This window comes from Pollicipes pollicipes, unplaced genomic scaffold (assembly GCF_011947565.3).
Source record: "Pollicipes pollicipes isolate AB1234 unplaced genomic scaffold, Ppol_2.1 Scaffold_2555;HRSCAF=2994_pilon_pilon_pilon, whole genome shotgun sequence".
NCBI classification, from domain to species: domain Eukaryota; kingdom Metazoa; phylum Arthropoda; class Thecostraca; order Pollicipedomorpha; family Pollicipedidae; genus Pollicipes; species Pollicipes pollicipes.
Genome location: NW_023596136.1, coordinates 1,822,867 through 1,849,151, shown reverse-complemented (window position 1 = coordinate 1,849,151; position 26,285 = coordinate 1,822,867). Strand labels below are relative to the sequence as shown.

At 49.9% G+C, this 26,285-nt stretch overlaps 1 protein-coding gene across 1 annotated transcript in view; it reads right to left on the bottom strand.

Annotated features, from left to right (window-relative positions):
- LOC119107403 (L-asparaginase-like) overlaps positions 1-26,285 on the bottom strand; it is a 32,660-nt gene that overhangs the window by 3,223 nt on the left and 3,152 nt on the right. Inside the window, 10 exon segments of the mRNA XM_037230840.1 lie at positions 183-417; positions 1,285-1,491; positions 1,826-1,972; positions 2,435-2,470; positions 2,472-2,588; positions 2,997-3,109; positions 3,468-3,678; positions 18,942-19,067; positions 19,668-19,782; positions 24,903-25,020. Coding sequence (XP_037086735.1) covers positions 183-417; positions 1,285-1,491; positions 1,826-1,972; positions 2,435-2,470; positions 2,472-2,588; positions 2,997-3,109; positions 3,468-3,678; positions 18,942-19,067; positions 19,668-19,782; positions 24,903-25,020 — 1,425 coding nt within the window.

The following is a 26,285-nucleotide window of genomic DNA, read 5'->3' as shown; positions in this document are numbered from 1 at the left end:
TTTCCATGCACCACAACACAATTATTGGGGGTCGGCAGAGGGTAATTCTGAACTTTGGTCGCTTTTCCTATCCATCGACTCAAAACATCCACGCTGCTTGACAGGTATGAGACTGATGGTGAGACATGAGATTGCTCTGTCCCGCATGCACGAGTGGCCTGCCTGCGGGCTGCGCCACTGACCGAGGTGCGCCGGCGCCATGGACAAGATGGGCGCCGCAGTCCACCAATATGCGGATGCAGTCGAGCCGCTGGAACTGCCACGGCCGAGTGGAGAGTGCGTGGCGCCGCTGCGGTCGCGGATGTGAACGCTGGCGCCGTGCAGCAGCAGGTGACGCAGCACGGCCGTATTGCCCTCACTCGCAGCCACGTGCAGCGGCGTGCGCCGGTCGTAGTCCATGCTGGACACGTCAGCCCCCTGAGCGTAAAGGGGTAGGGCAGGGGGAGGGGGTGAACATGCGGGTAAGACGAGATACATGAGCAATCAGCCAGCATGGTACGCCTGAGTGATAAGTCCTTTCAACAACGTGGCACCGATATCCTGAGGGCCACCAAGGCACTGCAAGAACAGCATAAACACACTGGCTGCCGCTGGTCGCAGCAGCAGCTCACGACAATACGGATGCTCCTTAAGGACCCTCACTGGATTGCCATTAAGCGTACATTAGCCTGACGATTTGTACGTCAACCTGTAGCGTGGCTTTCGCCACCATTTTGCAGCACTGAACCCTCGAAGCCCACCTTAACGAAACAGCCTCCAGACAAACGACCCCCAGCGTTCAGTCACCAGCCCATGACCTGGTCCGGCGCCGATGACCTGGTCCGGAGCCGATGACCTGGTCCGGCGCCGATGACCTGGTCCGGAGCCGATAACCTGGTCCGGCGCCGATGACCTGGTCCGGCGCCGATGACCTGGTCCGGAGCCGATAACCTGGTCCGGCGCCGATGACATGGTCCGGCGCCGATGACCTGGTCTGGAGCCGATGGCATGGTCCGGCGCCGATGACCTGGTCTGGAGCCCATGACCTGGTCCAGAGCCCATGACCTGGTCCGGCGCCGATGACCTTGTCCGGCGCCGATGACCTGGTCCGGCCGCCGATGGCCTGGTCCGGCGCCGATGACCTGGTCTGGAGCCCATGACCTGGTCCAGAGCCCATGACCTGGTCCGGAGCCGATGACCTGGTCCGGCGCCGATGACCTGGTCCGGCGCCGATGACCTGGTCCGGAGCCGATGGCCTGGTCTGTAGCCCATGACCTGGTCTGGAGCCCGAGCAGCCTCACTCACGAAGTTCCGCAGCGCGTCGATGCGCTCGATGGAGCCGCATTCGGCCGCAGAGCACAGCATGGCCGGGTACAGGGTCTCGCGCAGCCGCTCCACCTCGCCGCTCGAGGTCATGTGCATCTTGCGCGCGATCGCCTCCACCAGGTCCTGGTCGTGCAGCTCCACGTCCACGTGCGCGGTCAGCTCGCCGCGCAGGTTCTGCGTTATCTTCTGTTGGCGGCAGACACGGCGCGCTTCAGTTTATCGTTGTCCTTGCGTTGAGCCGACGCGGCAACACGTTCGCAACTGCTATTTTCGTCAGTGGCTCATATACCAGAACTTCATCAGCGGCAGATTTAGGAAACGATGTAAACTCATTCAGTTAACCCTTCTACGTCGTCAGTACCTTTTTACGTAGGCAATACGGACAGCAGTGGAGCGAACGCACACACTTTAACCCAGCACATCGGCGTAGATCAGGAATCACAGTGACACGGATGCCTGGAACAGGTAGCCACCAAGTCTCCAAGCGCACCAAGTCTCGAGCGCGTCAGTCGGCCCGTACCTGTCGTTTGGTCTCGAGGTCCCACTCGTCCTTGGTGAGCACGTAGGCGAGCTTGGTGAGCGCGGCCTCGGGGGTCATGTCCGCTCCGGGGAGCACGCCGGCGTCCAGCAGGGACTTGCCCGTCTCGTAGGTGGCGCTGACGGCGCCCTGGAGGACGCAACTAGCCGTTCAGAGGATGCAGGCACGGGCTAGCGTCCAGCACGGCTGTCTGCGGTCGCACAGCCTGATCTCGACATAAGGACCCTATGAGACGCATTATGCTAACCAGTTGAGGCCAGGTTGTTGAGAACTGTCCACGAGCCAGTGGCTAGAATAAACATGCCAGTGGCTGGGGTCCACGAACTAGTGACTAGTGTCCACGTGCTAGTGACTTACGTCCACGTTCTAGTTGCTAGTGTCCACGTGTTTGTCATGGCTGCCAACACGCACATTGCGTTGGGTACCCACATAGATAAACAGATAGACACTCCTCAGCAAAGGGCGGCCGGCCTATTTTATGTTTTGTCATGCCCAACCGGCGCCAGCTTAACCGTGTCAGACAAACCACAGCCTGTACACCAGCTGCATGTGATGAGCAGTCCTATCAGCTTCTTCGCTGCGTATCCACACCTGACTGCACTGGGTGCAGTTGACGACGATGACACCCTCGCTGTCTGGCCTGGTAGAAGGCGTCTAGCAGGTCCTTGCGGTTGGAGGGTACATTGCCGGCCCCGTACGACTGCAGCACTACCCCCTGGATCGGTTCTTGGAGAAACGCTTTCACCTGCGCAAACCGCGCCGTGCCGTGGTGGAGATAATGCAGCTTGCCGATCTTGGAATCGATCGGCAAACGAAAAAGTCCGTTGGTTTCTCCTGGATTGAGAACCGTGGACGTTAAATGCACATGCTGTGCGCGACTCAGGCTGGCCAGCCCAGGTGCTTGGCTAGCCGTGTAATATCAGCGGGTATATCGTTCAACTTCCAAATTATCCCCAGCTGAGCACTTACACCAGTTTCGTAGCATGTGCTCTACCATCGGCGTCATTTCTAACAGGGTTTTTCTACACACACACTAACATTTCTCCTCCTACGTGGTCAACATTCACTTTGCCCACACCGGAGGCCTGGTCGTTTGCAGGGCAGTTCACCTGGTCAGGACTACTGCACGGGCGACGCAGAGCGCGTCACTGACCGTCTCCGTCGTGATGGAGGGAAACAGGCGGAGCAGCCCGACGTGTCGGCAGAGGCGGCTGTGGACCTCAAACCGGGCGATCGTCGTAGGACGGAATATCGTTCGGTAGTCAACTGCGAAAACAGTGCAGATGACATGACAGCAGAGTCTGATGATATGCTTTTCGGTGGGTGGGGGAGAAGGGCGGGGGGGGGGGGATAAACGCGTATCGCCTTCTGAGAACAGAGCTTAGATAGATCTTTGCTTTGATAAATCAATATATGCATTCATAGTCATGAGAAAAGACACAGTTTTAGGCGGTTGCTGAACGAGGGGTTCTTGCGGAAGGCAAAAACAGTAACAGCGAACGAGATGCCAGAGCCATTGTCGAGGCATATGCCACAAGGAAAGAGGTTCTAACTACCATCTCCAGAGCCCTCGGCCGCGAGCAGGAGCCAGCACCAGCTTCCACTTGGTCTGGCGGTGAGTCACCTTCGATGTCGATGCCGACCGACACGAGCGGCGACAGGTTGGGTGAGCCGAAGGCGCTCAGCTTGCCCGTGCTGATCTTGGTGGTGCGGTTGCCGCGGAACAGCTCGTGGTTGAAGAACACGGTGACCTCGGGAATCGTAAACTGACCGGCCAGCAGCAGCGCCACCAGAAAGTTGTCGCGACCGTCGCTGCGCGTCTCGAAAATAGGGATCTGCAACGGCGACACGACGAAGCCCCTGTTCACACTAGGGTACGGCCTGCGACTTTCGGTACCGAAGGAGCGTTTGCCTGGCAGGTGTACCTGCTGACACTGAGGGTAGAGCTGCTCTCTTTGGCACGCGTCGCGAAACGTCGGAAGAACTGAAGTCTGCACTGTCAGGTAGCCCGCGTAAACTTGACTGAGGTTTGTTTGTGATGATCCAAGGACTTAACGGTCAACTGGTTCATATGTTTAGCACCACCACGTGCCACTCGCGCAGGATGTACTGTACTCAGCCTCCATGAAATGACATCAACCAGATGCCTTTTGCGGCGTCGGGCGACTAATGAAATAACATAGGTAAAGGTCAGAGTGATTTAGGTCATACAAAAACATGCTCAAAAGAAAACTACCGCGTTTAGAAGCTTATACAAGTTCGTGTTTATATCACTGATTGAAATAGTAATGAGTTGAGCTCATGCTGGAGCATTCAATCAGCTAACTTTATGGAATATTCAATGAGTTGGGTCATCTCCAATGGTTTTGGCAGGCAGAAGTCCACTAATGTATCATGCATGGTGTACAGGTGAAGCATCACGGCTTTTTTTTTGCTTGGGCACATACTTGGACCACATGTGTGCATAATTTCTCTTATGGTTTAAGATCAGCCCTTTGCCTTATATAGTGCCTCACAACTGCCGTTTGTTCGCCTGAAATTCAGAGGCCATGTTTTAAACATTTAGTCTAAAATCTTTTGATTGGATCGATATTTGACATCAGAGCCCACGGCTCGGCAGTGCTCGTTGCGTGTGAGGCCAGACCCCACCACACCATCATGAAATTTCGGGTCAAGTTGATAATTTTGTGGCGTAAGTTTGCCGTGCAGTTAGCAGTGTTTGGCGCGGGCTGTTTTGTAGGGCGTCGTAGCATGCCGGATTATATGCCGTCGCCGTGCCAACCGTTTGACACGAAGGTTATAGCGCTGAGCGCGTGTGCGGTTTATCGTAAGTGGCGTAGTGTTCCTGTTGACCAGTCGGTCGGAGACTCGTTTGACCCTTCAGTGGAGACTCGTTTGACCCTTGGGCTCCCAATTTAGAGGGAGCTGGCCGTCGTTCAGCCTGGTCTCCTGACGCGCGCTCCTGGTCGCTCGAATCGCGTCGCGATCAGGGCCGGCTCGAGCGTAGCAGTGTGTGGGAGGTGGTGGAGGGGAGACTGAGTAGGAAAGCGACGGACCCAGGTGGTCAACAGGGAAGGGGCCGAAAAAGAAAGGAGAGTGAAATCATTTAGGCCTCTGGCTCGCCCGCACCTTGCGCAGAGACCTGGCTGTTTGGGGTGTCTCTTGTCCATTCAATGGCAGCCCTCTTCTTGAGCCATGATACATTTTAAGATCGCATCAATAAATGTCGATGGACTCCGATTCCTTGGGAAATCGAGCAAGCAAAGACAATTGTTTTTGCTGGTTTAAGAAACGAAGATTAGATATAGTGTCCATGCAGGAGACACATACAGACATCACAACCGAGAACATGTGTCTGAGCGAATGGGCAGGACGGGGCGTTTTCGCTTATGGCGACAACAGGAGCAGAGGGCTCGCCATCCTTATTAATCTAGATATGAAAATGTCCATCCGAACAACCGTTAAGTGTTCATCAGGCCGTTTCGTCATTCTCGTTGCCGACATCAACGGGAACACAGTTCTGTTAGTGAACACATGCGGACCGAATACAGACAGCCCGAGCCACCTTCGCACCTTACTTGACAAGTGCGAAGAAGTGCGAGCTGGTGACATCATATAGGGCGGGCATTTCAACTTAGACGTGGAGATCGATAGGTTTACTGCTGCAGCCAGGTGTTACAACACCGACGAATCAAAACGGGCAGTTCAAGAATTTATGCGAGCAGACTTGCTAATAGACATTTGGAGGTCATCGAACCCTGAAGTTCGCATGCATACCCATGGACGTAGAGATCCACAAAGTAAATCTAGGATCGATCTTCTATAATTATTGACTCGTTTCTTTCCCAGGCTGAAGCACCCAAAGCCCAACTTGCGGACAGAATTATGTCCGATCGTAGGATAGTCGTTGTTGAGCTGAGCATTCACAAAACTAAACGGGGCAAATCATATGGGAAGTTTAATAATTCGTTGTTGCTCGACGATGTTTACCTGCAGTCGGCAAGACTGAAAATGGCTGAAATTATCTGAGAAAATTCGACAGGAGTATCAGCATGTTTGCTCCTGCACACAGTGTCGTGCGTGTTACGGTGGTATACAATACAGTATTCATCTCGCAAAAAGAAGGAGGGGGAAAAGAGATTAAATGGGTAAGAGAATGCCATAAATACGATCCAAAGGTCTAACTTATGCGTACCAGTCAATTCTGACGCAGTTCCACGGCTTGCCAGTCCTAAAAAGGAAAGAGGCAACATTCTGCGAGACATAACTTCGGGCATGTACAGTTGTCAGGCACGGTGGCGACACCTTCCGGAGCGAAGTACCGCTTACTTTTACGGGTTGAACAAACGCCTCCACAGGCCTGGACAGATGGTGTTTAGGCCAATGATATTAAGCTATACTAAAGCCGGGCATACCACAGAATCCACATGGGAGGTGTCAAAACATGTAAATCTATTTTGAAACACTATACAAGCGATCAGCATGTGACGTTTGGAGCGAATTAATTTCATGCATCCATGGCATGACAAACTCGGAAGCAAAAGAGCTGGAGGGGCCTCTTAGAAGACAAGAACTCTGCAAATCCGGCGTCCGTGGCGAGCTCGACTAGCCCTGGTCAGGACGGCTACACGGTACCTTTTTGCAAGCTTTTCGGCAGGAACTGGGCACCATAGTCTGTGGCGCTGTTAGAGAAACACACGAGTATGCTCACATCCCACCAGAACTGCAGAAGAGTGTAACAATTCTCAGCCCGAAGCATGGGTGTTGATTTCTCAAAATGATAGGAGAGGCCAAAGTCTTGAAAGTCGCTATAAGGGACAGGTGTGAAAAATTCCTTGGATTTTTCCACTTACGATCTGGCCTTTCAACATACCATGTGTATATGATATATATATATATATATATATATATATATATGCATTAGTACATGTAGGCAGCAATGTATGTTCTATGCGAGAGTTGCCAAAGACCTTGGAATAGACACATTTTATCAGCTTTATCTGTTCTTCCTCGAGTTTTCTGATTATCCCCCTCTGCCCATCATTGAGACTGAAAAGTGGCTGGCTGATGTTTGATATCCATTAATTGTACTAACGTTTCGAAATTACATCCTGCATTTTCAAAGTTACTCACATACATCATACAAGTGACGAATATTTAATTACATATTACGGTTGGTGTAAACAGTAAGGTAAAACCGCTAGGCATCATCAAGCTCAGTTCGATCCCCAAACTTTATAGTCTAGATAATGTGGTTGACATTTTTTGGGGAGTATAAGAATTCAAGCGGCAAAACACGGACTGAGTGGTAAGATATACCACCTACGGATGATAGCGATCGTTCCTAAATGAGATGAGGTGAAGGGTGATGAAGGGGGTCGCTTGCTTGCTTAGTTCCGGTGACAATGCTTTGATCGTGAGAGCCTTCAGGACACAAAGCTTCCTCCAGTTTGATGATAATGTTAAGATGTTAGTGTTTCTGGTGAAGTCGGTTGATGTTCCCGTCGTGTTCTTTTTGCACGTGCTCTTTTGGATCACCATCAGCCAAGTGCGTCGTCAACCGCCTTGAGAGTGTGGTGGTAGCGACACCAACGTAGTTTGATTGCTTTAGTAGCCTGTAATCTCATGTCACAACGAAATTGGTAAACGACATTAGTTCGTTTCAAGGAGCCAAAGTTGGCTGTCAGCTTATTTTTCATGATTATTTGGGTGACCTTTCTATTTTTGTAGTAGCTGGTGAGCGTTACCCTGCCGTCCTGGCCGACTGGCTCGACGTTTTCAGGCATCATTTTCTGGAGGATACGCTCGTCTGTCTCATCACCATCAGACATTCGATTATAATGGAAGAGCTTGATTGGGTTTGGTTGATGTTTGACGGCGTCAACTTTTTCTGATATTGTGACACAAAGCTGCTGGTCTCACGGTCGATGGCGCTGCTGGAGAAGCCAACCTTTACTAGAACTTGCTTGATGCGCCGCAGTTCAGTGTGTAGTTGCCACCAATCGTAACAGAGTTTGAAGGCTCTTCGGAGGTAGGAGCGCACTACACTGATCCTGTACCGGTCGGGGTATTCGCTTGTGACACTGAGGCATCGTCCAGCATCTGGTAGCTTTTTGAAAACTGTCGTCACGAATCGTCGGTCAGCAGTGATGTTTCTATCTAGAAATGCAATACGGTTATTGACGCCCAGGTCGTAGATGAATCGGAGAACTGAAGCTTGTTCCACTGCACTTTTTAGTTAGATCAGTTGGCTTCCATCACTAACGTCTACGAAAGTCAGCATCAATGTTCAATGCAGTCTTAATGATCAAGTGAAATCCGTGCGTACTGGACCATTATTTGCTTAGTGATTTCTGACGTATTTGCCTACACATTTGCAAGAATTAAGTATTCAAACAGATGTGGATGTCACCACTCGTTTACACGTAGGCTCTCCACCAAACCGAAGTTTCATCGATAAAATATATGCGCTTCATTTAACGTAAAACAGGTACAGGCACTCCTCCATTCACCAGTAATGAAAAGGGTCCTCAACCTTTCCCTAAATAGCTGAAGTAGATGCCCTACTGTCGAGAATGTCTTTCCTTATTCATTTCCTTTCACCTGCCCCTCAAGCCCGCGGTGTTTAGGGGACACTGCTCCAAACCTTTGCGTCTCAGAACGGTAAGCGACCCGAACCCACCTAACTTCGAATGCGTGGCAAATCAAGCCCCGCAGTGCCAGTATGACGCGCAATGCAGGTTGGGTATAAAAACATTGCTGGTTGAGCTGGGTCTTCAGTGGCCACATGCCATTATACTGATGTACCCATATTCGATGCATAATGAGCTCAACCACGCAAATACGCAGCCATAATCCTGGTAAGGGGAGAGACATAGGGTTTACAAATGGCCCCCTCTTGGCGAAAGGCCTGCTCCCAAAACATTATCGGATATAGCTCACTTGATTTCAATGGGCGCAACTTCCTCCGTTTTATTCCAATATGTACCTTTTTATACCAACACAAGCTAAAAGGCACCGATACATGTCATTTTGTTAGTATTTTGAAGTCAGTAGCCCGAAGAAACCAGGCCTTAAATGACAACATAAAAACACAGCGGCTTTTCATTTCGTAATTGCTCAGTACACTGTTTTCAATGGTAACGCTCAGGGGATTTCCCAGAATTTTTGCTGTGTTGTACAGGGATGTTGTAAATGTTGATGGTTAACGTCGATTGTATATCGAAATGGGGTCGTGGGTTTGCTTCGGCATGCCCGACCCCTATGTGTCTGGGAATTTACAACCTTTTGCCAGAATTCGTTTGTGAAAGAAGTACATCACATACTTTTGACCATGTGCGCTCGCAAGCCTTAGAACAAAATCCCTGACGCCTGGCGTTGCAGTCTCCGTAGGCTGCGCGGAGTCGGTGCCATGGCTAACGCAAGGCGGAGGTCACCGGGCAAACAAAAATGACACCGTTTGTTGCGCGCAGTTTTTCACTACTATATCATCGATTGTTTTCTTCGACTTGTTTTTTTCGTCCGCGTGACTAGAAGCACTGCCCCCTCATTTTTTCTAGCAATATTGTCATGCTCACCCGACAGATATTTCACCACCACCATACGGCAGTCGCGTGATTCCCGAAGCCCAACTTGCATGCAAGCAACAAGCGCCGTGACTGATTCAATAGTTTAGATGAAGTTCCTGTATGTTTTGTGAAGTTATGTGCTCGCACATAACGTTGTGTAATGCATAATGTTATGAATACCACTCTAAGAATAGTGGCTGAACTTACGAATCACCAACCTCACGAAGGAGAAAAAAGCTTGTTGGGAACAACACATCTACCGGCACTAGTCGTATTTCCTCAGATTAAATACGCACGCCATTGTTATTGGCGGCTGTTGGCTACATGGCCCCCTGTATTGATCTACAAGTAATTACTATTGAGGCAATTCCCTGTAATAAACCAACTGACTGGGACGACTGCAAATGGTGGCAAAACACTGGCGCGCCGACATTACATGGGCTTTTACAAAACAGATGCTTTCGTCCTAACATAGACAGCAGACGTCGCTTTACTGGCATTCAGCAACTAGCATTCATACATTCACACCAACTCATGCATGCTTGTCACCGGCCATAATAAAGGGAGTTCCATAGAGTGGTCGCTATACAAAGACTGCGCAGGTTATGTGCAACGATCAGATCCCCCAGTTATGAGCGGAGCCTCACAGCCATACACCACTTATATTTCGTAATTTATCCCCAGTAAATAGCAGCTACCTGGTGCAAGGCTCACCGTGGTATCACCACGCAGCCCCCACCTTCTCTCGTTATAGCATAATTCCGAAGTTCCTCATCGGCACGCCGGAATCCCCAATCCGCCGAAATCACACTTCGGCACGCCAAAATCCCTCATAGGCTCTGAGGAGTCATAACGCAGAGCATCCGTGACGCATTTAGCCCGTGGTGATAAAAATCCCTTCGTTAAGCTCGTGGAAAATCCAAAGTCGCCCCAAGCTGTGCGCAGTATATGAGCTATGCAAGATAGTTGAACTGACGTATAAACGCAGGCCTGACCACGACGCGTCCACTCGCGTGGTGTAAAATTCAGGCCGCCCATGATTCATTGACCTGCTATCCAGGGGTGGTAAAACTCGCCGACTTGGTGGATAAGGTCGGAGACAAAAAGGTCTATTTTCACGCGACGTTTGGTGCCAAAAATGCTTTGACCGACAGTTTTGGTGAAGACCACGACGAAACATTACTGCGCACATCCCAAAACATTGCATGGGTTTCAATGGTAACATATTTCACCCCACGTCACCAACAAGCCTTTTGGTAAATACCCATTACCCTGCCATACGGCCCCATGGCATCTTACTCAGGCTCCATTCCAAGCCGGCGACAAAAATACCCTTTGGTTTTCAGTTGGCCGCTCGCTTCGGTGACATGTCGGCGACAAATCAGTGTGTTTCCCATGGCCCGGCCAGTCGACCCATTCGCTGTTTTTAACCGCCGACTCCCAGTGCCTCAAACTAGACAGTAAGAACTACTCAAAAGCGATCTGGATATGGCGATTCGTTTGACGGCAAGAGTATGTTTCAGTCGTTGCGATGCCACTGAGATATGCAAGGTTGGCGGTGACTTTCAATACACTGGGGCTTTGTAAGCCGCATTCGCATTGCAGTTTCATGACTATTTATCCAGTGTTCACTTTTGGGCATTATTGACTTCATTGATTGACAGTTCAGGGAAAGTGGTCGAGACGATCCAAGCAAGGCACAAATTGACCTGTGATTACATTCAAACTAACTTTTCGGGACACAGAAAAGGCTGCTGGCTCACCGTAGCAGTCTCAACACTGGACCCTCCTCCCTATGAAGAGAACAATGGGATCGGCGCCGAGGGCTGGTGACACTCCTCAGAGAAGGGAATAACGGGAGGTGACAATGGTTCTGAAGTGCCAGCTTATGATATTGTTACTTTGTCCCTGATTGAGGATGGTCACCAGTCAAATAGATTTTCAGATCAGGATTTGTATCTAGCTACCATCCAATTCAGGCCTCCAGGCCCCACCCCTTCAGTTTGCAAAGAAGTGTGCCAAATGTGGGAAGACAGGCATATCTTGGGGAAGATTGCTAGCCTTTCCTGCTCAGCCCTTTCACCTACCTTTGAAGCTAAGCCTCTGCTTGAAATGCAATCATTTTATTAATGTTTTGTTAGCATTGAAATGACTAAGATTCCCAGTTCAACCTTTATCCAATATTAATCTTGCCTGCTGGAAGCTGGTATGGCAGCCAATGATGCAGGCAGTGAGGAGGCAATGAGAGGTAAAAAGTGAGGAGGTGCAGAAAATGTAGACAATGAGGAGGGAGGGGGGGGGGGGGGGGTTAAGGTTTCGTCGTCATCTGCCATTCACTCAGAGTTTCACTTCAAATACAAGGTAGTTTTGTAGGATTTTGGTTCTCTTGTTATACGATTTCAGCGAAAAATTGACATCTGGCTGTCTCTGAGAGCCAGGGGCGTCAATTTTTGTAAAGTAGTTTGGGAAGGGGGAGAACTGAAGGCCCGACAACCTACCCTCCTCTATTTTCGCCAGATTTAGCCCACCTAATTTTGATTAAACGCAATATATGTTTTAATCTTTGTATGATTTATCAAGACTTTAATTTAAGCAGTATAGAAGTCATGTAGGGTTGGATCCAGGGTGCAGGCACAAGACGCATGCGTCGCGTCTGATCGGCACGTGAAGGCTTCCCTTCAAAGGCCACCTTAGGGCCGATGGCGCTCTTCTATGACAGTCATGGGAGGCGGCACGCATTTGGGTTGTGAGGGACGGGGACGAGTTAGACATGAAGGACTTTGGTCATCCCATATTCCAGAGCTTTTCACTTTAACCTCACAAACCATTGTGTGTATTACGGCGCTAGTTATGTGAAGCTTATTGCATCATTCATCCGCTAAGCTGTTACGATTTTTATCTTGTGGTAAGAGCAGCCATGACTTTTTGTTATGAGAGTAGTACGAGACGCCACTATGCAGAAGAATCAAAGAAGGTAGTCTTTGTGTTACGATAATCTTTTACCCACGTTTTTTTGTAATATTCCAGCTACACACATTGTGCGGCCCTGAAGAGACAAACGCTTCAAGTGGGAATCGAGCTACAACGCCAATATAGCTCAAGGCGGTTTCTTCCATGGTATACACTATTATGAAAGCTGCCCGGAGGCTCCTACGACACTGACCGCAAACATGACGGCTGTCGGTTTGCTCTGAGCAGATTATGAAGACACCCAAAGGCGCAAAGTTGTTTTACGGTACCTTGCTAAAACAAACTAAGCTGACTTATCCTGAAAAGGCGCAAAGAAAATGGGGGAGGTGAGCTAAATCTCCCAGAGTCGCTTAACTGGGCCCAAAAGTTCTCATCTGTATACAAAAACACAAAATATTTCAAGCTGAGGTGGCTTCAGTGTCGCATTTTGCACCGCGTACTGCCAACGAACAGCCGCCTTGCTTTGTGCAGGATACGCGATTCAGACACATGTAACAAATGTCCAAAACGGCGCGAGACCATTTCGCATATATTTTGGCACTGTTCTGAGGTTGGAAGGTTTTGGGTCGACCTACGGCGCGCCTTGCGGATCCAACTTGCCATGCCGTCCGTGGTCTTGGGTCAGCACGAGGGCAATCACTCTCTGCACTCGGGAGCAGTGTTCATGAACATTATTTTAGGCAAATCATGCATATGGCTTTGTAGGATCCCTGGTTCTCGTCCAGAGCAGCAGGGCTTTGTTAAATCCGCACTACAATAAATCAGAGTTTAAAAATATATAGCTACCGTCACAAACAAAATGAACATATTTTGCGATAAGTGGACCCGCTTCACCGAACTGTTAAAGAAAAGTGAGAAGCCGCCTTAAACTGTCTAGTGTCTCACGAGGCGCACGGCATGGTAACGGACCAGCTGACGCAATTTCACTCGTTTTCGCCGTCAATTGCACCTGGACACACTGGTGATGTAATTATCCTCCCCTTCTCGGCTCTTGGGGAGGCAGAGTAACTGACCGTCGTGGAGAAAGGGAGGGTAGGAGAGTAGGGTGGGGGGAAGGGGGGGGGGGGGTTGAGAGGGGTAGAAGTTGGGAAGGGGCTGTCGCAGTGAGATAACCAGCGTGCATTAAGACCAGTAGCCTTTCTCACAAAGAGTTGTTACAATTAGTTTGTGTTTGTACGTTGTAATTTAGAATGCACAAACTACAAATTACGACTGTTTCATAGAACTAGCGAAGGCTGTAGAATTGTAGTTGTAAAACTCTGCGCCGTGTGTAATTTCTCGCTGCCAATCACCGACCTTGCCAAGGACGTAAAAAAAGTACGCCTGACCGCTTTTTAGCACCCCATACGCCCAACGCTGACGTGACGTCACTGGAGTCTTGACACCGCGAGAGCAGCGCGCAACCCCGCACGATGCATATTACGATCTGGATATTTGCGTTTCCGTTGGTTGCAGCTGCATTGCATGCCAAATTTGCTGGGAAAAGCCACCCTTTCTTCCTTCCGTCCCTAAAAATAGGTTGCGTTATCAAACGATTAGTTCGGTGTGAATTCGGTAAACCTAACTTAAATTACATCGCCCACACTGAACGGGACGTTGGCGTCAGTGCATGCAGTCAGGCTCACGCAGTCGGGCTCGCCGTTCTCGCTGTCCCCGCTCCTTCCCGTGCCGGTTTCTGTGTCACCCATGTGCACGCGCCCAGGGTCGCACTCAGAATCCTGGTGGAGCACGAGTGACACAGGGCTTTATGGAAAACTCCTGGTGAAAGTTCCTAAGTTTTGAGCGGACCTTAAAGTTTCCTTTTCTTTCGTTTCTGTTTTTATCCACTTATTCCGACGGGCGTGTTCATGAAGGGGCCATGGAATAGGCACTGACACCACATACTTGTTTCGTTTAGGCGGCGTCGTCAGTGAAACACTGGGGCCACAGAATACTTATGGTGCGACATTCTGGTCGCACGGGCGCCAGGCCTCATGATCGATTCAGAGGCCCTCTAAGGAAACACTGGTCCCCTTTATGGCGCCGGCCGTCCTCTGATGGGAGCAGTTAGTGCGACTCAGAGTAGAGGACTTCAGTGACGCACAATAAGTTCTTGCGGGTACAGGGGATCTACTAAATGACACAGGGATCACTTTTGATAAAATCAGGCCCCTGGAAAAAAACGGAGCAAGGTCGTTTGTTGATTATTGGGCCCACTGTCCGACACATACCCATTCCATTGCGTCAATCAGTGCGGGCCCTGTTATTACCCTATTTCCTATCTCCCTTTATTGTCGGGGGACCCAAAAATGCAAGAGGCTCGCTGACATGCTAGGTTCCGTCATTGTCCCTTTCTAGCAAACGGGCCCGCTGCCGACTTGGATCCCCTTGCTGACACAGGATCCCTCGTCAGGCACTGTGGCCCCATGACAAAACACAGTGTCTCTTTTTCATCTGCGCTTACCTAGCCTCCGCGCGTACTTGCCATAAGTTCGTACCAACAGCAGGGTCACAATCAATACTTTATTCAGAGGGTGGGGCAGGCCGCAGCGAGAATGCATCACAATTATACATTTTCTTCTAAGAGCGCTGTGGTAAATATGAAGACCTGTGGGTAGGTGGAGCGCCCCTTGACTGTGCTCCTCCAAAACAATCAAACAGCAGCGACAGCAGGGTTTGAAGACTATGATCTTGTAGGCAGGGGTCGGTTGTGAGTTTGTGAGGGCCCTTTGTGAGTTTGTGAGGGCCCTCGTTTGACACCCGTCTACCTTATTTGGTTGCCCCCTTCACAAGTCGTTTGACCTCAATGCTACAAAATGTCAGGAAAATATAAATATCACAGGGATCTTCTTCAGACATGACCTGCGGTTCATGACCGTTCCATTAAGATAAAGGACTATTCCGTGCCATCAACTTGAAAAACAACCGTAATCAAAATCGAGTGGCCTAAGAGCCGGCGAGAAATGCATCTAGAGCGAAGTTTATTCATAAACACCGTGGTTTGTTCACAGTTCCTCACAAGGGCGTAATGTCGCTGAATAATTTGTTGGGGGGGGGGGGGCGGGAAATGGCTCACGCTATCACAAAATATGTATTTCACCTAGGTCCTAGGTCATCCCCGATGATTTAGAAAAGCTGACGCCCCTGCTTGCAGGATAAAAGAAACACTAACCGAACCAGTACGACTTTGCTTGCTACTTTCAATCAAAACTTTATTAATTCCTTGCCTCCAATCACTTTGAATGCTGCATCTACCCTACGTTTCCGCTACGCCACCGCGATCGAGACAGCAGCGGCAGGGGCCTATGACACAGGGACACCAGTGACGTCATTGCCCTGTGCTGAATGGCACGGGATTCCACCAATAGGAAATCCAACGATGCCCCCACCCCCCTCCCCTCCAGTGTTTCACCCGCCAGCTGATGTTGCCAATGTCCGACGGGCGCACAACAAATTATGCTAAGGATAATCGTAAATACCGCGGTTTGCAAACAAAAACAAAAGAAATGTATCGGAAGTGTCAAGGAGCAGAATATTACGTTCCCCAATACCAGTAATCAAGTACATTTATCACTGTATTCACCGTGCGTCTTAGTTTTAAGCAGAAGTAAACAAACAATATTGGCACCGTCATGGCAAACAGCGAAACGGTGACTCATTGGACCAGCATAATACTAGTGTTCTGTATGATAGGCACCTACATTCCACTTACATACATGGGATTCATGCATCGTTCACACCCGGTGATAGCTGTCCCTGTTTGGCGTCAACGTGAATGGCGTCGCATGCCCGCAGTTCGACAGGATGGCATGCCGGTTTTCACTTGCATGGGTAGAAACTAAACTTAAAATTAAGACATTTCATAACCTATTTGTACAGCCATTTCATCCCGGCAGTGACTTGGATGCCAGTAGGCCTACTCACGGAAAATGACCACCTTCCTATCAGTACCCTCCCACCCCTGAAACGCGCTAGCACAAGGCAACGCAGGATTTCGATGGGGTCGGTGCGGCTGCCATGGCCATTTATAGTGATGGGTAATAGCGCAAAGGAATGAATTTGCTGCACGCTTGGTTGCACGGGCCATACGCAGAGTTAAAGATGATTAAATCCATCAACACCATCACTGGGTCACTTCATCTGAGCGTTGCGTTCTGCGAGCTTGTTTGTCCTTCCACTTCCTCCGATTACTTGTTTATTTTGCCCCAGGGGATCCTTGCCAGCCTCCTTCTGCGAGCTTTGCGTCCACAATCCATTTTCGCTAGTGGCATTGCCTTAAGCTTACGATCACCTATTCTACAACGGGGTAGGCCATCGTTGATTTGTAGCTGTAATTTGTACTTTTAATCTTACAAATGCACCGCGGCTGGAAAATCAGCTGGCCTTTATGAAACATACCAAGATACGGTTGTAGAAATTCTCGAGAGATTTGTCAATTTTTGTGTGTGGTTTTGTAGGTTTGTAATTTGTAGTTGTTGTTTGTAGGTTTCTGCTTCATGAAACACATTTTTACAACCACACATACAAATTTACAAACTACAATACAATTGTACAGAAAAACTGCCTCTGTGAGAAATGCTACAGGTTGTCGCACACCCTACGGCAACTCGCGCCGTCAAGCATCTGTATAATTGTACAGCATCGTATATGTCAGGCTGTCATTAAAAGTGGGTGGCGCAACAGCACGGTTTGTAAAAGTAATAACAGTGATAAGGATATTCCATATGTTGTCAGTTGAAGTAAATGTGTCATTGATATGGTGTTGGTTTAATATCAATCGTGTTGTAGGCGGATGTGGCATGCTATATTGGCTGTACATGTGCCATAAATGTGCCAAAGCTCAATGTTTCCCTGTGTGTGTAAAACTATAATGTGCAATAAACCTTCAAGAAGACCAATTCTCGGCGCGGCCCGTCCTAGCCTGAACGTGGTCCGTCCAAACCTTGATGTCAACTGACCTTCGGGTCAACCGCTGCCACCGGCTGCAGGCCATCGCAGTCCAGGGACGCGTAGCGATCGTTTGAGGCGACTCGATCCCTCCCCCCCCCCCCCCCCCGGAGGGCGAGTCCAATCATAATTATTCTTTACCCGCCTGTGTTAGCGGAACCGACGCGCGGGTGGTGCTTGAAAAGTGAATATTGGCCAACTTCGGGCCTTGGAAGGCCTGGCCACCTGAGTTGACGAAATCAATGGAACTGAAACGGTTCATGTTTTTGGTGATCGTAAACAAAGTATTGCGAAAACGCGCACTTTCCGTGGGGATATTGCTCAGCGTGAACTGGGTGTGCATAATGTCGCTTTCAATGCCTGTCTATTTAAGCCCCAGTGCAGTATTTCAAACAGGATTTAACAAGGAGCCATGATCGCTTCCTGGTCGGCTTCTGACAATCGCTGTGGGTCGAACAGTGTCCAGCTTGCTTAGCCTTTTGTCGATGGAACACCCGCCTGCAACACACAGCTGGGCACGTCCTTACCTTCCCTGACTGCCGGGATATGCCATTATTCACCAACCTTTACCTAAACCTTAAACTGTCTAAAAACTGGTGGATGCGTGGCCTGCTCTTGATTGGAGGAGCCCGGCTGTACACACCGATCCAGAGCTTGGCCATTGCGGTCGCCCTCTCTGATCTCCGTTACCATGTGTCCGCCTGATGCTGCTGCTGCGCCCAGATGTTGAACCTGCGTTATCGGCATCTAGGCGCAATTTAAGACGGTCGTGCGCTTTTTTCATGATTCACATGGTTGATGTTTCCGTACTAATGGAGCATGAGGGCAGCGTACTATTTACGTTGCCATGCTACATGCAAATCCTGCCTGTCAAACACCTTGCATGCCTCTTGATCGGACCTGATCATCATGACCTGCCTTGACACGCCGGAAAACGGCTTAACTTTCAAAGAGTTGCGTTCCTCATTGCAGAAAACTGCATGAAGCTGCCATCAGCAGCTGCAAAGATATCATCAGAGAGATCAGAGATATCAGCTGCAGAGATATCATCAGACCATCAGAAGCAAGGCCGATTCGGCCGAGTTGATCTCAAGCGTTTCCCTGCTGAGGTCGGCTGATGCTGGGACAAGCATGCTTAGCAGCCTGGCTAGGGATACTGATATTTGTGAAGATGCTGCCAGCAAAACTCCATGGGGTGCACACTGATTACGCAGAAGAGAAAGGCCTATAGCAGGACCAAACGTTTGAAATATGAACTAGATACCTCTAGGACGGCTCGAATAACAGCCGTGCCGCAGAACGAAAAGTTTGCCTGCTGTTTAACACATACTGTAGTGCGGTTGCCAGTTTGTATCATTTTGTGAAAGCCCTGCCCGCCCCCAATGTTGAGTTATATGTATGTGTACGCATGTAGTACATACATATGTACTACACCGCATGCATAGGAATGCAGTATCCACATAACACGTACTGCGCATGCGCAGAGTATGCAGTAGCCACGACAAACGGGTCCTTCCGTAAAGGTAATGACACACTGCTCCTCAAAAGTTGACAGGTGCCCGGAGGTAAGAGCCTTCTGTACAGCTCAGCTCTTAGAAGATGGTGTTGCCTGTCTCGGCTGGTCTCAGTCATACCTGCGAGCCGGTAATGATGACACTCTTCCCCAAGTTCTCCAGCATGAAGGACAGCGCCGAGGCCGTGTACGCCATCGTGTCGGTTCCGTGGAGGATTACGAAGCCATCAAACCAGTTGTAGGCTTGCTGGAAGGCAAACGCATTTGTTTCAGTGCGAGCGGTGTGGTTGGGACTTCGCCGGAGTCCCTGAAGCAGCCCATTTGGATGGGCTGCGCTCTCAAGCGCGTCCATTGATTCAAGTCGCATCTTCACGGCGTCTCGTCACTGCGAAAGCATGCTCAGACCGTCAACCATGAGTCTGCCTCCCCGCCGGCCTGGATGGCAGTCATGCTAGGGCAAGTGCCAAGATCGCTGGGTTCCTGTGGACCAAGCGGAGGTCAAGCCTAGGTATGGAGGCAACACAGGAGACCGACAGCATGCCCCGTCATACGTGTTTCCTTAAGCCCACAGCTCCGAAAAAAATACTTTCAAACCCGAAAGGTTCTGTCTTAATGAAAAAAAAACGGTTCTGCTCATTTCCTTTCCATAGCATCATAGGAAGAGGGGGAACTGTGCTGTGATAATGCAGAAAATCTGCGCAGGTTTACAGTTCTAATCTTCCCTTTGTACACCATCCTACCATAAGCACGCCTACGACCTCGCGTGTGTAAAGCATACACTGCTTGGCTTAGGCCCTCGACAACGACATCTGGAGCGGTGGAACTAGCTGCCTTTCGTCTGTCCTACCTTGACGTCCTTGGCTATCCGGATCCAGTCGTCCATAGTCATGTTGCTGGAGTCCAGCAGCGGGTCATACTCGTACACAGTATAGATGACTCTGGAGTCTGAGGCGTTGGCAGGCCTGCGGCGAGGTAAGCAGCACGCTCACTTCTGGTATCACAGAGGTTTGGTGCACCATTTAGGCGGCGGCAGGGGAGCAGGCGCCGACATGCGTCTGGAGATGACTGTAAGGACCAGGCATGCCAACTTCTAAAATCGGATGGGGGCTAAGTCGATAGCGTCGATCTAACCTACCCCAAAAACTCATTTCTCCCCAGATTCTGGTCACATTAGTTGATGCCCCTGATGTCAAAACAGTTGTTTTTAATGTGGTCCATTCCAGCAATGTTTTTCTGCTCAGGAACTTCTCTCCTTGCAAGCAACTGTGAATTCGATTTCTGGGAACAGCTTAGGCTGGAGTGTAATCATAGAACAAATAATCCTGGTAAATCGATCGGTTGTAAGCGAAACTGGATGCGTTTTTGGTTCATCAAAGGTGCCCGACCTTCAAAAAGACGGGTTTCAAGAATGGTTGCTTCATACAGAATGAGAAGACCGTTCTATGCAGAATGGCGTGTTCTGACATGTTCATATTAGAAACCGAGGAAAATGCTTCGGGTACGTTCCAGGCTTTATTTACATATAAACGCGAAAGTGAGCTTGCACGACCATCTCAACAGACACGTCGATAACTGGAAGGACATAGTAGTAAAGTACAGGCTGGCAGCCGGACGAGTCACCGAGCGGGCAAGCTAATGTTTGGCGCTACCAACGCCTTGACGTGTGCAGAAGGTTACCATAAGCAAGAAGCGTGTTGAGCTCCTGGTGTTGTGGCGTTGTGAGTGGGGAGTTCTTGTGTTGAAAATTATCGACCTTTAGTGTAACAGTCCTGCAGAGGGCTGTTATTGTCCCGATCGACGTCCTATCTCGTGAAAAACCTGTCGACATTTGCAAACTAGCATTAGCATACGAGAACGTTTGCATGCCAAAAACTTGATGTATGTCTGTAACTGCAAGACTAGTACAGCAACAGTTTTTCAGAGGTATAAATGTTCTGCATTTCTTTGTCACAGTATTCACTATTTTGCCCATATGCATTGGAGGGCTAGAAAGGCATTGCAGGGAGGGAGAGAGCTCAAATCGGCATTACGGGGCCCAGTCCTTTCCCTGAAAGCATATCAAGTGACGCCCTTGGTAAGAACCAGGCTTATGATACGTATATGAAGCAAGGCTTGAATGAGCTCAGTGATTGGGGCATTCAGAGGTCACTAATGATATCGCATGCCGTTGAGGCACGGAGCGTGAACATTAGTATAAGACCCATCAAATATCCGTCCAGAAATGGCAGCTATAACTTCGTAAAAGAGCACGTCGATGAGACACGCGTTATGCAAGATTATGACGTTGCGTGCGATGTCTAAAAAACGCCTTCGAGTTATCATCCACAAATCGTCACGCTTTAAAAAAAACAGCCAAATCAGTTGCAAAACAGTCTTCACATTCATGGTTAAAGTGAACCTTTTTCTGCTTGGCGTCAGGTAAAAGACAAATGTGCACCACCACGGGCCGCAAAAGACGCTTGACGTATCTGAAAACCTCGGGAGCACGCGTCCTGACTGCGTTGGCATAGATCAGGGAGGGGGAGGAGGGGGGGGGGGGGGGGGGAGGCATGGCACGTCGGCAGGCCGCAGCCGACTTGCGGGTCGATCTCTGGGCAGCCAACGACATTCCGGGCGACTGGGGGCGCGACCAATCACCGCGCAGTGCGGCGGGGGCCTGGCGCGCGGCCGTTTTGGTAGCGCTTGCGCAACGGTGTCGTTGCCAAGAGGTCATTCGATGCGGCGCGCCCGTCGACTGAACATGTATGCCGTGGAGTAGGCGGTTCGAGCCAGCTGTATCGGCGACGCCGCCGGTGCAGCGGGCTGATCCGGGCTCAGGTGGCAGAGGGTTGATGGCCGCACGTGCGTCGATGAAACGGAGGGGGGGGGGGGAACGCCGGGTGGGGGCGAGCGTGGGCTCGGCAGCACCTGTCGCGCTCAGCAGGTACTAGTCGGGGCCAAGGCCGTCGATGTCACGCGTCCCCGACGGAGGAGAGTTTTACGTCGCGAAGTGGTGAGGTTCGGCATGAACGTTCGGGATGTATATGGTTCAGTCAGATGGACGGCGGCTCGGACTGCGCGCCCAACCCAGCCGGCAGTGGGCCCACGTGGGCCGCCGCCTCCGTCTGAGTGCGCTGCAGGGCGGGGAGACAGAGGAATGCCACCGATGCGACGCGGGCTCGTCTCCTGAAGTATGTGGCGACGTCTGCAAGACATTATCGACAAACATAGCATCTCCAACTGGTCAGCCAAGTTCAGCTCGCAATACAACCCCGCGCTCGCTACCGCGACCATATTTATCAATTCGAGAAGTGCTACTGACATTCATATCAAACAGTGCAATAATATCAACAGAAAGTAAGAAAAAGTAGGAAGCGCGAGAGCTTAACGGATGCATTATCTGGACGAATTTTGTTTTGAAGTGCAAAGTCATTTACTCCAATCAGATCGCACTTTCACATATACAACGTGCAGGATGGCTCTGTCCAAGTGTGTGCCACCATGAGAAATTCAGCACTGGGATATGTCAGCTTATCATCATACATATATTACCACAAACGCAGAGACGTCAGACATCCACAGCTACCCCCCTTAACATAACAAGTCCTTCGCCGCGAGCCTGAGATATTTTACCTCGCAGGCAGTGCGAAAAAAGTCAAGGCACATTTGCGTTGTTTGAGCCATCTAACACGCTAGAGTCACCCATCAAAAGATTCTCGGATTAGTTAACATTTACAGTCTAAAACGTGCTCCGATTTCACTAGCTAGGATTAACCAGCGATTTTCAGCTAAGGCTAGCATTTTCATAACCATATAAATGATTGGGCTATTGCGACTCCGGTAATGTCGCAAGAATGAAGTCATGTTGCATCGATAACACCCGCTGTAAGCAGCAGTTTTAAGCCTACATTCCTATAGCTTGCCGAGCTTCTCCGTTCTCAAAGTTTATAAGCGTGAACGGTGAACACCAACAGTGATGCAGTATAGATTCAACAGTTTCAACACCTTCCAGTTCCGCATGAATTTTCCATCAAGCCCCCATGATTAATTCGTATATCATCGTATATAATAATCATGTTACTTCACACCTGGCCGTCAGAGATATACAGACGGCAGCAATCGATCATGGCAGCTGGGTCTGCTGACGTGTAGGTCAGGTCAACATATTCCAGACGCCGGTGGGGCCTGGCTTACTTCCGGCCCCGGCCACGCCCGGTCGTCAGTGGCCTGGGCGAACGAGACTGCACTCACACGACATTGCCGGTCACGGTCACGCTCCCGGTCACGGTCACGGCCACGGTCCTCGTCACGGACAAGGTCACGGTCACGGTCACAGTCACAGTCACAGTCACGGTCACGGTCACGGTCACAGTCACGGCCACGCTCCCGGTCACGGCCACGGCCATGGTCATCATCACGGCTAAGGTCACGGTCACGGTCACAGTCACGATCACGCTCCCGGCCACGGTCACGGCCGTGGTCACCATTACTATCACGATCACGATCACGATCACGGCCACAGCCACATTCACGGCCACGGCCACGGCCACGGTCACAGTCACGACCATAGTCACAGTCACGGTCACGGTCACGGTCACGGTCGCGGTCACGACCACGGTCACGGTCACAGTCTCGGTCTCGGTCACGGTCACGGCCACGGTCACGGTCACGGTCATGGTCACAGTCACGGTCACGGCCACGGTCACGGTCACGGTCACAGTCACGGTCACGGTCACGGTCACGGTCACGGTCACGGTCACGGTCACGGTCACGGTCACGGTCACGGTCACGGTCACGTTCATGGTCATGAGCATGATCACGGTCATGGCTACGGTCGCGGTCTCAGTCCTGGTCACGGTCACAGTCACAATCACGGTCACTGCGTTCTTTTAGCATTGTTGGGAATTCATCGTTTCGGAATTAAGTAAAACTTTCAGACAGCAAGGGAGAAGTGCTTCGCGGGGCGCGGCGGAGAAATTATGCAGTTTAATAATACGCAATCTTCCATACCAACTTATTTTGCAGGCTGGTAACCTGTCACTTTTATCATTTTGTTATGCCAATAACAAACTATCTCTCATAAAGCTAAGCCAGCTGAAATAATGTGACATATATCCATTCAACGGAAGGCTACCCTCTTAATGATGAGCATGCACGTGGTCCTGTTAATAGCACATTCATTTTCTACTTAAGGTACGACAATATTATCCTTGCTGTTATTTCTTCAGCACGTTTTATGTATCTAACTGAAGCAGTTTACTTTTAACCTCAATCTCATGTACGTGTTGGTGAATGTGGATTGTTCATTAGTCAAGTTAATAAAAAACCGTGTTTGCTCTCACCGCCAGATAAAAAGCGTAACCGCTAAGCGGATAAGCAATGCAATAAATCTTACATACCTTGGGTTCTAAGATGCGCCAAGACTTGCGGGCCTAAACTGAAAAGCTCCGGAGCACAGCTTTCATAATGTTTACATTCTGCTTAAATTGGATGCCATTGTTTAATGACACACATATCTAAAACATGACTTGTCCTTTGTCAAAACAACGTGGGATAGATCCATTGAAAAATGGGAGGGGAAGCATCATTGGGCCCTCGGCTCGGCCCCCAAATCATTTTCAAAACTGACACTCTACCCCATCGCTCCTGCCTTTCCCAGTGCACGAAACGGACTGAATCAATCAGTGCTCCGCGTGGTCCGGTCCTGGCTGGATCAGTCATTGCTCCGCGCGGTCCGGTTCTGGCTGGACCAATCAGCGCGCCGCGTGGTCCGGTCCGGTTCGCGTGGTCCGGTCCGGTTCGCGTGGTTCGGTTCGGTTCGGCGGATTTGATGGCGTTCGGGTCAGAGCTAAATGCCACGTGCAGATTTGGAGGCGTCCATTTTTCTAATCTAAATACAATTTGTGGTTTTGGAATGGCTGACATTGTCAGTTCGCAGGCTGACTTAAACGGATGGAAATGGCTGCTCTATGCAAACGCCGAAGTTAATGGTACTTTACTATCAAGCGAGTTGTCATCGCCTTCACCTTACACTTAAGCTCACGTGCGAGCACAAACAACTTTAAAACAAGTCCACAACTGAAAATACCTCTAGAAGACTTACGGCAGCACAAGAGCGGCCGTGTCCGCCTGTCGGAAGCGTTGCCCCGCGTACTCCCGGTCGTGCATGTTGGGGTACGTTCTCAGCCGGTTCTCCATGACGCCTGGGCAGGGGGCCAGCACTGCGGAACGAGGTCACAGTCAGGGCACGCCGGCCAGGAAGAGGTCAGGGTCAAAGCATCGCGTACATGGCACGGCCAGACCGCGAACACCATGCCACCGGGATCTGAGTCCGTGGCGCACAACCGACCCTGCATGAACAGCTCACCGAGGGCAGACAGAGGGGCGGCTGCGTGGTATCAACGGTGTCCGTAAGTTGAATGTCGATGGTCCCCATTGCGCCTGGCTGCTGACCGCTTGATGTGGCAATATAGCCAAACGTTCAGAGCACGCGACAACGATCCAGTTAAAGGGACTGTTTCATCTTTGAAGATATTGAAGCAAACATCAGATGTCATGAAACAATCTCACTTTCAACTACTGGTACATTTTCAAGTAGAAAAGACTACCCTAGACAACACAGTTTCTCTGCTTAGTTAAAGGGAGTGTTCCACATTTATATGGGGTTATGAAATGAAATAGCCATCTTGAAGGCCTTTCGGTGCTGTTCACAATCCTGTCCTTACTAAGACCTAGGCCTCACCAGCTTCTGAGCTACACCCCCGCGAAAATGGGAAAAGTATGTCAGGGAGAGTATTTCAAAGTCTTCGTAGCATTCATGACGTTCTAAACTTCTTAAGATCTTGTCACTCCATAAGCCATGCGGCGATCAGGTAAGACGTTTAATTGTCGAGGCGTTCATATCTGGCGTTGGTGAGCGCCATGTTGTGCAAAGTACGATTATGTAATCAAACCATGATGCAATGAGCCTGCTGCCTAAAGCAGTCCTTTCCACGTGAAAAGTATACTTATACTTAAAAAGTATGAGTGAGCTTGTTTTATGATATCTGATGCTTACTCCAATATTCTCGAGATGAAACATTCTCCTTAATATGTTTCTCAATACGTAATTGTTTGGTTACGTCATCGTGTCATGCACAACATCGATTGAGAGGCAACTCACGACCGTAACGTCTGGAAATTGTGCTCACGAACACTAGATATAAACGACTCGAGTATCACATTTGTATTTGATCTAATCGTCGCATGACTTATTGAATGGCAGGATTTGAATTATATTTTATGACGGGGTGAGGCTGCGAACTGCACCGAACGATCTTCAAGATGGCTATTCCAGTTCAACATCCCATACAAATGTAGGACATTCCCTTGAACAAATACCAACATCGTCTTGCAGGGAAAGACGCAGGATAAAACATGGGCCGCGCCAACTCAAGCGAATTTTATTCCTCGAGCATACAATGGACAGCACTCACATGATTGCGGT